Below are 14,520 nucleotides of genomic sequence, written 5' to 3'. Positions count from 1 at the left end.
GTCTTTTCATAATGAAAAGCTCCCACATTATACAAAAATAACCAAGGAGTGGTTATATCTCTGTCTACTTCACATGGCACAGTCTTAAATTTGCCTGTGTTGAGCTCCTAAGTTTTTGAGGAAAAAAAAAATCGAAGGAATTTTTGACAATGAAGGCACTTGATTTCATGTGACAACAGGGGAAAGCTCAGAGAAGAAAGAGAGGCTCAAAACTAAGGCTCCATCCTGATCAAGGATTGGGTCCCAGTTCAGCTCTGCTCTTTCAGGGTCCACCTAAGAAAGAAAATCTGAGAAGAAGAAATCTGAAAGAGCAGAATAAGAGGGGGACTGAGAGGCGTCTATTCATGGGTGAGCTCTTTCCAGTGGAAAGTTCCTTCATCAAAACTGGAATATGAATGAAAGGAAAGAGGAAGTCGGACTAGTGAAAGAGGCGGCCCAGTTGAGGTAGCTAAAATGTGGTCAAGAGGGGAGTTACCACCCCCGGAGAGTACTAACAAGGTAAATCCTCTGTTAAGGCTCAGGGGCAGAAGCCAATGGTGATGTGATCACAGACAAAGTAGCAAATCCCCCAGAGGATCCATCAGGCAATGCCACAGGCTGGTACAGAGACCCAGCCCGGGTAAGCAGCAATGTCAGGTCCAACTGCAGATATGTCTCTAATCCAGAGCGCACACCTGTGCAAGCCCCCTTCATGTCTGCCTTTGTCATGACAGGGCAGCCTTCCATGCCTCACCCAACCAAGGTGGGAACCCCAATCACTCACTAAGTAGCAATGGCTTCAGTATCACCAGAAGCCCCTGCTATCGGGTTGCACACTCGGAGAAAAATTTAGAAAGTGATGCCAGGCAAATCATGTAATGACTCTGAACTGTTTTTCTCATGGTAAAATGAGGGTGGGGATATTTTAGAAACAATTACTTAGAAACAATTAACTTTTTGAGTCTGTAGTGCTGGGCCTCAACAAATAGCAATCCCTTCTACAGTTAATGAGATTATTACACACATTGGGAAACCATAGCTTAAGCTGGCACCTCTTCCAGTGACTGGCACAGGAATGAAGGTGGTCTAGAATGTTTTTCCAAGAGACTATGACACATGGTAACTGGATTCTCACAAGGAAAAAGTGACAAAGAGTAGAACAAAGCAAAGTTGGGAAAAAGACTGGCCTCAACAGAAAATGTTGAGGAAGATCAGGCCTGGCAAGAGGAGACAAAGCAAGGACCCTGGGGGCCAAACAATGTTTGCTTATGAATTTTCATAGTATTCTTGGCCACAGTATTTGTTTAGAGTAAACCAAAAGTTACTATCTAAGTAGAATGGTATTTACCCATTTCTAGGAACCAATCTGTCTAGTAAAATGAAACATTTGTTTGTTCCCAAAAATGATTTGTTTAGAGGAATATAAATGGATACTCTCCTGGCCAGCATGTATCTGTTAGAAGGAGGTGAAAATAGATGCAAGACACAGAATTGAGAGTAAGAAATAAAAACTAAGAAAAAGTTACCAGTGTCCTAAGGATTTGAGGTAGCTGCCTTCATCAAAGGGATCAACACAAAGTCGACTCACATAAGGCAAGAACAGACAGAGGATGGTGCCCCAGTGTGCTGAGCAGGGTCACTTCTAGTATGAGAAACAGAACTATCTTGTGAGTAGGACTCAGAGTAGGGTTAAGTAGGCTCTGGTGGGACATCTTAGGATATTGTTATACAGGTAAAAGGCTGTTACCACAAAATAATGACACTTATTTGTTATTTTCTTCAGCAAATATGTATTAAACCTCTACCCTGTACAAAGCACAGAGGTGCTAGGAATAGTGTAGAGCTCCAGGCTGGACGCATGTGAATTCATCACCTGGGACTGGCCTTGCTAAGCATAGCCTGAAAGCCAAATCCAGCTGTACCCTGCTTTTATAAATAAGCTTTTACTGGAATAAAGTCATACACACGCATTTATATATGGACTATGACTGTTGATTTTGCACTACAAAGTTAAACTGATTAGATGCACAAGAGACTGCATAGCCCACAAAGCTAAAATATTTGTGATCTGAACTTTGACAGGTCAGATTTTACTTCTAAAGAAACAGGAGCCATACATTAAAGATGTCTATTTATAGATGAACAATTGCTTCTTTAGCTATCTCCAAACCCAAACCCTCAAAGTAACCATCCTAGAGTCAACCCAAACACAACATCACTCATACATCACTCTCGTCCCTTCTGTAAAACTGGTTCTTTTTAGTTATGCATGACAGTAGAATCCATTTTGAGACATTTATATAAGCATGGAATATATCTTAATCTAATTCAGCCCCCAAAACCTCTCTTCCCCTTCCCTTTTCCCACCTACTGCCCCCTTCCCTCTGTTGATCTTCCCTCCATTTACCCAAAGTTTTTCTTAATTAATTTCCTGTGGATGTACACTATGTTGTGATTCACTGTGGTGTATTCATATATGTACATAAGAAAGGTGTGTCAGATGCATTTCACTGTCTTTCATTTTCCTATCCCCCCCCTTCCTTTTGTTCTCCTTTGTCTCATCCACTGAACTTCTATTCCTCCACTCCCACCTTATTTTGATCCTTTAATTCTTCCTTGCTGCCTTTCAACTTTGAAATGTTGCCCCAGAGACTTAACAAAGGCATAAAAAGAACACATGGGAAAAGTTAAACAGACAATTGTTGTAAAGAATGAAAGTAAAAATCTTAATATGACCTTATTTGACAAGGTATAATTTCCAGGATATTAAAATTTTAAGACAAAAAGTAATTCTAAAACACTAATTATGTTTAGAGCTGGTAAGTTGTAACACCATTTAGAATGCCATAGTGTGAACACAAAATAATGGGTAGCAGCATCTTATTGCAAGATTTCACATACTAAAATAATGGAATTTATTTTGATTTGTCACTAAATTCAATTACCCCATTAAAAAGGCTTATTAATAATAATAATTGTTTTTATCATCTGCAGAGAATACGTAACTTTTGCAGCAGAGAAAATAGTATCCTTCCCCTGAGGTTGGCTTCAGGGAACGGCTCTTCTCATCCCGTGTCCTTCATCCTGCTTGGAATCCCAGGACTGGAGAGTTCCCACTTTTGGATTGCCTTCCCATTCTGTATCATGTATGTCATGGCTGTAGCTGGCAATATCACCATCCTGCATGTAATCGGGACCGACCACACCCTGCACCAGCCCATGTACCTCTTCCTGGCCTTGCTGGCTCTCACGGACCTGGTCCTCTCCTCCTCCACACAACCTAAAATGCTGGCCATACTCTGGTTCCATGCTCATGAGATTGAATACCATGCCTGCCTCATCCAGGTGTTCTTCATCCATGCCTTTTCTTCTGTGGAGTCTGGGGTGCTCATGGCTATGGCCTTGGACCGCTATGTGGCCATCTGCTTCCCACTGAGGCACTCTAGTATCCTCACCACATCTGTGGTGATCAAACTGGGGTCAGTTGTGATGGTGAGAGGGCTGCTGTGGGTGAGCCCCTTCTGCTTCATGATCTCCAGGATGCCTTTCTGCCCCAACAAGGTCATTCCACAGTCCTACTGTGAGCATATGGCTTTGCTGAAGTTGGTGTGTGCTGATACCAGAGTCAATCGTGGATATGGGCTCTTTGTGGCCTTCTCTGTGGTTGGCTTTGATATCATTGTCATTGGCATATCCTATGTGAAGATTTTAAGAGCTGTTCTTCAATTGCCTTCAGATGAGGCCCGTCTCAAGGCTTTTGGCACCTGTGCCTCCCACGTGTGTGTAATCTTGGCTTTCTATATCCCAGCCCTCTTTACCTTCCTCACCCACCGCTTTGGCCGTCAAGTGGCCCAAGTGGTGCACATCATGTTTGCTAATGTCTACTTACTGGTACCTCCCATGCTCAACCCCATCATCTATGGAGTTAGAACCAAAGAGATTAGGGAGAGGGTCATCCGAGGTTGTTGTAGTAAAGAGCCCTGAGCCAAGGATCACAATGTTCCCAAACTCTCGATTGCTCCATTGATGTGGGGACATAATAAGAAGTGTTTTCCAGGCCATTTTGCATCATCAGAAAGCCATGTATCACTATCCCAGAATCCAACAACTCTTCAGAAGAAAAAATACAATTTTCAGGATTCCCCAAACAAGAGAACTCTGAAAAATATGTTGCAAAATGCAAACCTAGTTGATCTATGTTCATCCTCACAAGAAAACGATAAATATTTCTCAACTAGTAAATCAGTGAATATTTTATATGTATGTCATCTTTGTATTATATAGGTGAAAATATTATTGGTAGAAGTGTAAGTTGATACATAGTTTAAAAGATATACAGAAATGGTCACCAACCACATAAAAATAAGTACATTTTCTCTATCTGGAAATTTTTTAAGAATAAGAATTTGTGAAACAAAAACATGTCTAAAGAGATGCTCAGAATCATTATTTATCAAAGTAAAAAGGAACAGTATCAAATACCACAAGAATCCAAGTGAAGTAATGTAAAATTAAATATCATGTGTCACTTAGTTACTATATTTTAATTTAGTTGACAATAAAGTCACGGAAAATGATCAAGATATAATATAACATAAAAGAAGAAAAGATAAAACAACTGCCCACAAAACCGGAGGCACGTGTATAAAAAATCATTTGGGAAATACATACAAAGGCTAATAATAGATACTTGGATAAATTAGGCTTGTGGCACTTTCTTTTTTCTTTTGCCCTTTAAAAACATTTTATTTTTGATTAATGTTTCAATTTTCATACTAAGAGGGTTCAGTGTGATATTGCAACACCTGTCCTCAAAACTTACACTGAAACCTGGGAGTGGTGGCACATGCTTGTAATCCCAGTGACTCTGGAGCCTGAGGCAAGAGGATCATGAGTTCAAAGCCAGCTTCAGCAACTGTGAGGCGCTAAGTAACTCAGTGAGAACCCTGTTTCTAAATATAATTCAAAATAGAGCTGGGGATGTGGTTCAGTGGTAGAGTTCAATCCCCAGTACACTCTCCCCCCACAAAAGAAAAAAAAATTACACTGAACTGACAGACTTTGGTGGTACTATGAAAAACAAAACTATATCAAGAGGATAATTTATTCCAAAGTTTAAGCCAATAAAGCAGACAACTTGGATGACAAGGGACAATGATAACATACACAAAAGCTTACAAATGTAGATGTAAAATTGCTACTAGTTCATAACTTCTTGAGACTGCTAATAATGAAGATTGGTCTCTACACAAATTTGCCAAGTCCCTAAGTACAAAAGATTTCAGAATGAAGGAGAAATTTTAAAAAGAAAATTAAGGAAAAAGACCCACTTCTAAAGGTAATATATTGCACAGTTCAAGGTTTTAGGAAATTCTTTAGAATTTTTATAGCATTTAAAATATTAACCCTTTAACTTTTTAAAATATTTTTAGATGTCAATGGACCTTTATTTTATTCATTTATTTATATGTGGTGCTGAGAATTGAACCCAGTGCCTCATACATGCTACGCAAGTGCTCTACCACTGAGCCACAACACCAGCCTTTAATATTTTAAGTAGTTTTGAAAAGCTTGTTTCCTCTTGAGTCACTGCACTATAATTGATGATCTCTTCTCTGATCTTTCCTACCAAAACTAAGTGAAACAATATATCAGAACACCCACAGGAGCTGGAAGCATGAGTTCTCAGTAATGTTAAATTGGTTCCTGAAAAAGAAAATGGGGAGAAGGTAGATACAACCACAGGTTCAGTAGAGGCCAGGGTTACGAAGAAGCATGCAGCATTAGGAATTGGGTAAAAGTCTTTAAAAGCTAGCTATTAAGGACCCTAAAATGAATATCACAGTTTAAAACCCACTTGGAGCTTACTTTGATGATCTAACTTATGGTTGAGGGATACTTCAAAATTGTATAGCATAGTTCTACCAAAAATTCTGGTACAGTTTGGGGAAGCTAAAACTTTCAGCGTTGGTATCTTCTTTCCCCACAAGTGGACTGGTTTTTGCCTTCTTTCTGCTGGTGGTCTTCATCCCCAGGTTCCTCAGACAAAGCTGAATCCCATGACATCCCAGCAAAGACACAGAGTGAGAAACAATTTGAACACAGGGATATGCATAACTGAATGTTACCTTACATTCCAACCTCCCACATAGTCTGGAGACCACAAATATTGGAGGCTATGTACCTCTGTAACACACCTAGGGAGTCAGTCAGCCTCCCTAGATTGCTGTATTTCTCAACCTCAAATGCTATGCTTATTGTTGTTGTTCTTAAATTCCCTAAAGTACACATAGGTACTTTACTTTATCCATATTTCATAAAGTACCTTGTTTGATATCTTTATCTTTTAGGTATTTAATCCATTAATGGATAAATTTATCTATGGAACAGCACCTGTATCCAACTGCTCAGCACTGAAGATGTCTCTTAGTACATCCAAGGCTATAGTGGAGACAAATGGGGGTCTCTCAGGATATGGAAGGGCTCTCAGTGCCTTGAAGATAAGTCCACTCTCACTGCCATTTCTTCTTATTCCACCTTATACCTACGGACCAACTCCTGGGAGTTAATGCCATATATTATGTCACTGTTGCCTTCTTGAAGTCATTCTAACATTACAGTAATTATCAAAGACCCCTTCTGATTCACACTTTTCAATGTTTTTCTGAAAAACTCCAGAGACAGTTTTAATGAAGACCATAAGAACCAGAACCAGGGCTGTAAATGAATTATAGTGAGCAGATTATTTGTAACATCTACCTTACCAGGTGGTGACTGAGATCTTTACATTGCACCAGCATCAAGTGTCCCTTATACCTAAGCATTCCATGTTCCACCCTAGAGCACTCTAAATGTTTGGTCTTTAAGAGAAAATTAATGAATAATCTTTTTATAAATGTCTTTTAGCAACACTGTCCCCACCTTCAATATTGAATCAAAAATTATATTTAATTCAAAAAATTATATTTAATTCAAAATTAAATATAAATTTAATAAAATGAACTATAAATTTAATAAAATTAAATTTATAGAAAGCAAGATTTTAGTTGGAGAAGGATTTGCCCGCTTTGTAGTAATTACCATATATTAGAAGAAAAACAATATTAAAGTTCACTGTTGATTTTTTTTCCTCTCATGGTTAAATGGTTTTTGTAACCTGTTTAAGAAATATTTACTTTCTCTAAGCCTAACCCTAATCCTATCCATTACCCTAAACCTAACTGAACCCTAAATATAACCTGAACCCTAAACCTAACCCTAACCATTACCCTAACCCTAACTCTAACCTTAACACTAATTTGAGCCCTAACCATAAACCTTAACCTAACCCAAACCCAAAACCTGACCCTGACCATTATAATACCCCTAGCTCTAAACCTAAACCTTACCCTAAAACTATGGGTGTTTAGAAAGTGCGCATAAGGTTGGACACTATGAACCTGCAACATCAACTAACTGCTCATTTGTGTTTTCATTTTTAGCAGTAGCTCAGTGGTACAGGAGTAGCAGTAGACAATGAAGTTTTGAATGGGAGCTGTAATGGAAAATAGTTCTTCAGGACGTTCATGAGAGGAGTTGAAAGGATAGGCTATAAAAATTAGATTTTATACAAAGAAATTTAAGAAAAAAGTTGACAGTACATATATATGTATATATACATATATATATACACATACACACACACATGCTACAGCTATCACTATATATTAAATGTGTATTAAGTGTTTATAATGATCTTCATATTGTATACCATATACTACATGTACAAATATTCACATAATGTGTGTGGAATGGATGATGAGGAAGAACACTGGATGAGCAAAAGCACTAGGAAAAAAAGGATATGGTGGTTAAATAGGAGGGTGCTCAAAAATACAGAGTGCTAGTATTTCTGAGCTGTGACTAGGTTCAGGTCAATTTTGTACATCATTGACTGAGGTACTATAGACACAAAGGTCAAAGACAGTGAGAATATGAAAACTGTGAAGCTATAAGGGTGACCAAGTTTTCTCCATACATATATTGAAGAGTCCCAGGACCCTCATGTTAATATCCTCACCAACATTTTCTTCCACAAAATTTTCTTTCCAAAACCATTCTCTGAACCACTTCCATAAGCCTACAATCACAGTTTCACTGGGCTTGTAATACTGCCCAGAAATCTTTGTGCATCTACTGGAGACAAGTTCAGAACAGGGCTGAGAACCAGGATCCTAAGTTCTCAATGCATCCTGTAGAGTCAGTAGCTTCTGAAAGATGAATGATAAGGGCACCATAAGACAGCCAACTGGGGAAATACTGAACTTGCTACTACACATTCCGTCCTTGAGGAAACTTACTCCTTGTAATAAGTTTGAAAAGTAGTGTGGTTGACCTACTAAAGTAATTTCTTCAGGAGAATGGACATCATATCTTTTTGGGGTCACTGTCTTTTCAGGCTGGGAAAGAATCAGAAGATGTGAAAACACCAGTTCTACTCCCAGTAGTCACATATGTTTGGGGACAAAAGTTCTTCTAAGATTTAAAAAAAAAAGAAGAAGAATCGGCTGTCATGTTTAACCGAACAAATAAAAAATAAATAAAAGTATTAGCCAGAAAAAAAAAGGAAGAAGAAAAAGTGAAAGCAAACTCACCTGATTTCATTAAACTTAGACTTAATATATCAAAGCTAAACAAAAGACTAGACAAACAAAAATAATTTACATTTATAAACTGAGATAACCAAAATTCCAATGTACCGTTTCAGCCTGCTCCATAATATAATACAATTTTCAATGTTTTCTGTAAACCCAGAGTCCCCTTTAAAATACAATTTTATTCCATGATTTTGTTATTCTGATATCTATGATATGTCCTGACCTTTGTGAAAGAGATCATCATAATCTACCATAAGCACCTTAATATAATCTTAATAACTTTGGCAATTTTCTTTCTAAAAATATATGTTGGCTTTTGTGTCTTCTGCAGTCTGACAGTTCTCTTTTCTGCAAATTAATCTTCTGTTTTTAAGTGCTTTTTTTTTTCACTTTCCTTTGACAATTCATGTAAGATGAAATTTCAAAAAGTCAGTGATGTGCAAAAACAATTAATATGAGAAACTCAACAGGACCCTATGTAGGAATTGGGAGAGAGAGCTCTACAGGTTTTAACTCTTTAGCTTTACGGAGGAGAGCATCACAGCCTCAGGAAGTTTCAAAAATGACCATAGCAGTATCTCCAGCAGAATTCCATTTCTTTTTGTATAATCAACCATTCAGAAATGAGGGTCTTGGAACTATGTCAACCTCAGTACACAGTGAAGCACCAGTAGGTAATCAACACCCTCATCAAGACCATACCCCTTATATATAAACACTTATTATGGTGTGGTGTTCCTCAAAAAGCTCCTGCATTAATGAAGGAATAGTCTAAGTAAATGATTAGATTATGAGAGCTATAACTTACTGAGTTCATCTTGGTTTGAACTGACTGACTTGGTGGAAACTCTAGGCAGATGGAGCATGGCTAGAAGAGATAGTTTCACTGGGGACAGGTCTTGAAAGAGTACATCTTTCCTGTGGCTCCTTCTCCCCACCCTTCTCTCTCTTCTTCCCAACACTTCCATGAATTGAGCAGTTTTCCTCAACTCCGCCATGTTGTCCTTTCTCAACTAGGGCCCACAGTAATCAGTTGGCCCTCTATAAATTGAGACATCTGAAACCATGAGCTCCAAATAACTTTTGCTCCTCTAAATTGTTCTTGTTGGGTATTTTGTTCACAGCAATAAAAAATAACTAAAATAATACTCATATACATGCATGCCAGTATGCCATTTTACACTATTAGGTATGTAGCTAGGCATGTGCCTTCATAAAGCATGTGCATTCAGTGACTGCACACTAACAGAGTTACGTTGTCATAATAATACTGCAAGCTTAAAGCAAAGAAGTACTTAATTCTGTCATAAAACACAAGCATATGCATACACACACACACACACATGCAAATCCAGTCCCAGATACAAATATTTATAGATAAACCTCTCTAATGCATACTAAAACACATGAAATATCAATATATTTTCAAATTACAAAAAAATCCCTTCAAATATATATATATATATATATATATATATATATATATACTCTGAATAACAAAAATATAGGTGTACAGATAAGCTCACACATCTAATTTCACACATTGTTACACATGAATTAAAATCCCTTGTCTTTGCATTGTGTACACAAAGGAGAGAGGATAGTTAGGGGTTAATCCTTCTAGCTTTGGTCTCCAGTCTCAGAGGAAGCCAGTATGAGTATGAGGCAGTGGAACTTGGGGTGGGGGGAGAACTAATGCTTGGAGGGAGGAAAAAAACAGGCATACCCTTTAAATAGACTCTACTCTGTGGTATCTGCCAAGGCTGAATCCCAGGGGCCTGTTAAAATCCTCTTATGGATATATGTGGCTTGGTCAGAGACAGAGCACAGCTCAGTGTGACTGATTTTCTGTCCCTCAGGCACCTGTGCTCTTCACAAGACTGCAGTGGGATTCAGAGCCTCCAGAAAGCTGGAAGGCAAGGAAGTGCACTGTGCAGAAGGGTCAGACTCTGGGAAAACCATGTCCAGAGATCCATGACCGCTGAACTCTACTATGAGATGAGGACAAAGAAGCAGAGCTTCATCTGTGTCCCCCATGGAGACCTAGAAAGGTATGCAGGCTGCCTCCCCACACCCCTCCCCATAAAGGAAGTTGTAGCTGAACCCTACCTGCCTTCCACCTTGGTTTTTGGTTCCCCACACTGAAATAACAGTCTAAATTTCCCTGAAGCTGTTCTTTAGCAAGATCTCAGCCCATTTTACCTTCTATTCCTTCATTGTCTTTAGCAACACAAGAAACAGAAGGACACAATTACTTCCACATAGTGGGTGGAGTAATACCGGTTCAATAGAGCCAGCCAGCCATCCCTGGATTCAAACCCATATTCCCAGAGGATAACCGACTTCTACTCAATTTGTGGACAATGGTTCTTGTAACTATATTTCTTCAACTAAAAGTTACACAGTGTCTTTGCAAGTTTTATTTGGGAGAAGAGAAAAAAATTGAATCATAAGTTCAAAGTGAAATCACCTTAGATCTAATCTTTGAAAGGAATATGACTTAATTTCAGCTTCCAGTGTGCATTGTGCTAAAAGAATTTATCTTGGGGGGAAAAAAGAGAAATGAACATATTTAATACCAGGGTAGAGAAGGAAGGAGTGTTGCAAAAGATGAGAAACTATGTCATTCTTTTATTTTTACCATTTAAGGAATGTGCATTCCCCTCCCTGAATCCAAAGCAAATCTGATAACCTATGTGTTCTGTACTGTTTCTGTCTCAAACAGAAAACATAAGACTGAGAAGATCAGACCTTGCAAAACACAGAGGCCCCAGGCTCCAAATAATATATTTACGAAGTTTGGGAATATGCTTAGTAGTGATATTTGTTTTAAGCAAACCTATGCCTATTATATGGGCAGGTTGGGAAAATTTATAGGCATAGAAAAGACCTCAAAAGTCTGAATCTCATTTCCTTCATAGTTATAGGTCCAGGGAAAATAAGAAAAAGTCTCAGCCTATTTGGGGTCTCAAAAATATCATTTATAAGAATAGCCATTCTAGTAAAATGAAACATATACTCATATCCAGAGGTAATATTTTTCTTGCCTTGATGTGTCTGTTATGAAAGTGATAAAAGCTAAAGCTTTGAATTGAAGACATAGGAAAACTGAGGTTAAGTAGTGATAAGGTGCTAGGTGACAACAGTCACCTGTGTCCTATGGATTCTGAAGTAGGGAACATTCATCAGAGGAATCTAACATGGAGTCAAATCACATAAGGCAAGTTCAGATAGAGGATAGTGCAGCAGTGTGCTGACTGTCAGCAGGGCCACCTCTATTATGAGAAACAGATCTGTCTTATGAGTAGAACTCAGAGTAGTGTTAAGTGGGTTCTTCTGGGTATCTTAGGATATTGTTATATAGATAAAAGGCTGTTACCACAAAATAATGACACTTATTTTTTATTTTCTTCAGCAAATATTTATTAAGCCTCTACTTGGTACAAAGCACAGAAGCGTTAGGCATAGTGCAGAGTTCCAGACTGATTCCATGTGAATTCAACAGCTAGGACTGCCCTTGCCAGACCATAGCCTGAAAGCCAAATCCAGCTGCATCCTGATCTTTAAATAAGCTTTTACTGGAATAAAGTCACACATATGCATTTATGTATGGACCACAGCTGCTGATTTTGCACTATAAAGTTTTTTGTTGTTATTGTTGTTGTTTTGTTTTTTATTGATTAATTTAAAAAAATAAATGATATCAGAATGCATTACAATTCATATTACACATATACAGTACAGTTTTTCATATCTCTGGTTGCATACAAAGTATAAACTGATTAGATGGCACAGAAGCTAAAATATTTATAATCTGAAATTTGACAGGTCAGATGTTACCTCTAAAGAAGCAAGAAGTCATTACGTTAAAGATGTTTATTTATAGATGAACAATTGGTCCCTCAGCTATCTCCAAACCCAAATCCTCAAGGCAACCATCCTAGAGTCAACCCAAACTCAACATCACTCATACATACCTCTGGTCCTTCAATCCTTGCTGCTTTTAAACCCTAAAATGTTGCCTCAGAAACTTAACAGAGAAATAAAAGGACATATGGGAAAGGTTAAACAATCAGATGCCTGTGGTGAAGAATTAAAGGGTAAAACCACATTTGCCAAGATGTATTTTCCTTAGCATATTTTACTATCAAAACAAATATTGATTGTGGAAGTATAATTATACCCAAAGATGGTATGTTCAAAGTCCATTTTGAATGTCATTAATATGAATACAAAATACTGAGCAGCAGCAGCAGCAGTATCTTATGCTACAAAATTTTACATGTTAAAATAGTGAAATTGGTTTTGGTTTATCACTGAATCCAATTGCTCCATTCAAAATAATTAACAATGATTGATTTGTTTGTTATCACCTGCAGAGTGTAGATTATGTTTACACCTGAGAATATGGAACCCATCCCCTGATGTTGACTTCAGGGAACAGCTCTTCTCATCCTGTGTCCTTCATCCTGCTTGGAATCCCAGGACTGGAGAGTTCCCACTTTTGGATTGCCTTCCCATTCTGTGTCATGTATCTCGTGGCTGTAGCTGGCAATATCATCATCCTACATGTAATCAGGACCGACCACACCCTGCACCAGCCCATGTACCTCTTCCTGGCCATGCTGGCTCTCACGGACCTGGTCCTCTCCTCCTCCACACAGCCTAAAATGCTGGCCATACTCTGGTTCCATGCTCATGAGATTGAATATCATGCCTGCCTCATCCAGGTGTTCTTCATCCATGCCTTTTCTTCTGTGGAGTCTGGGGTGCTCATGGCTATGGCCTTGGACCGCTATGTGGCCATCTGCTTCCCACTGAGGCACTCTAGTATCCTCACCACATCTGTGGTGATCAAACTGGGGTCAGTTGTGATGGTGAGAGGGCTGCTGTGGGTGAGCCCCTTCTGCTTCATGATCTCCAGGATGCCTTTCTGCCCCAACAAGGTCATTCCACAGTCCTACTGTGAGCATATGGCTTTGCTGAAGTTGGTGTGTGCTGATACCAGAGTCAATCGTGGGTATGGGCTCTTTGTGGCCTTCTCTGTGGCTGCCTTTGATATCAGTGTTATTGGCATATCCTATATGAAGATTTTGAGGGCTGTTCTTCAGTTGCCCTCAGGTGAAGCCCGTCTCAAGGCTTTTGGGACCTGTGGTTCTCATATCTGTGTTATCCTGACTTTATATGTCCCAGCTCTATTTACCTTCCTCACCCACCGGTTTGGCCATCAAGTGCCCCATTTAGTACACATCATATTTGCTAATGTCTATCTTCTGGTACCTCCCATGCTCAACCCCATCATCTATGGAGTGAGAACCAAACAGATCAGGGACAGGGTTGTCAGAGTGTGTTGTGGAAAAGAGCCTTGAGCCAAGGATCACAGTGTCCCTACACTCTCAGTTGCTCCATTGATCTGACATAATGATTAAAGTTTGATAAGCCATTACATATCATCAATGTTATAGTTCCCATATGAAGTATCCTTCAAAAACTCCTGTATTAACGTAGGAATATCCAGAGGTGAAATGATTGGATCATGGGAGCTCAAACATAATCAGTCCATCCTAGTTTGAATGAACTGAATGGCTGGTACTGTAGGCATTTGGGACATAGCTGGAGATGAGTGACTGAGGGCATGACCTTGAAGGGTACATCTTCCTTGTTGCCTCTTTTCTCCATTTCTCTGATCCCTTGTTGCCCTGAATAAAGCAGTTTCTCTCTACTGCACCCTTTTCCCATGATGTTCTACCTCCCCTGGGCCCAGATCTGTGGCCAACCAAACATGGGCTGAACCTCTGAAACCATGAGCCAAAATAAACTTTTTCTCCTTTAAGTTGTTCTTGTCAGGTCTTTTGATCACAGAGACACAAAGCAGACTAAAACAATCACAAATTTATCTCTGTGG

The 14,520-nt window shown here is 38.9% G+C and overlaps 2 protein-coding genes across 2 annotated transcripts; both read left to right on the top strand.

Annotated features, from left to right (window-relative positions):
• The first annotated feature begins 453 nt into the window (after window positions 1-453).
• On the top strand, window positions 454-6,548 carry LOC107157040 (olfactory receptor 52R1-like). Its single transcript, XM_015503295.1, has 4 exons — window positions 454-498; window positions 2,974-3,930; window positions 4,264-4,278; window positions 6,330-6,548. The coding sequence occupies exons 1-4, from the start codon at window positions 454-456 to the stop codon at window positions 6,546-6,548; spliced, it is 1,236 nt and encodes a 411-aa protein (XP_015358781.1).
• A 6,489-nt stretch (window positions 6,549-13,037) lies between these two features.
• Window positions 13,038-13,984, top strand: LOC107157032 (olfactory receptor 52R1-like). The gene has a single exon (XM_015503289.1). It carries the CDS (start codon window positions 13,040-13,042, stop codon window positions 13,982-13,984), a length of 945 nt encoding a protein of 314 aa, XP_015358775.1. The 5' UTR covers window positions 13,038-13,039.
• The last annotated feature ends 536 nt before the right edge of the window (window positions 13,985-14,520 follow it).

The sequence above is a fragment of the Marmota marmota genome, unplaced genomic scaffold (assembly GCF_001458135.2).
Source record: "Marmota marmota marmota unplaced genomic scaffold, marMar, whole genome shotgun sequence".
NCBI classification, from domain to species: domain Eukaryota; kingdom Metazoa; phylum Chordata; class Mammalia; order Rodentia; family Sciuridae; genus Marmota; species Marmota marmota.
This window is presented reverse-complemented; position numbering and strand designations above follow the sequence as displayed.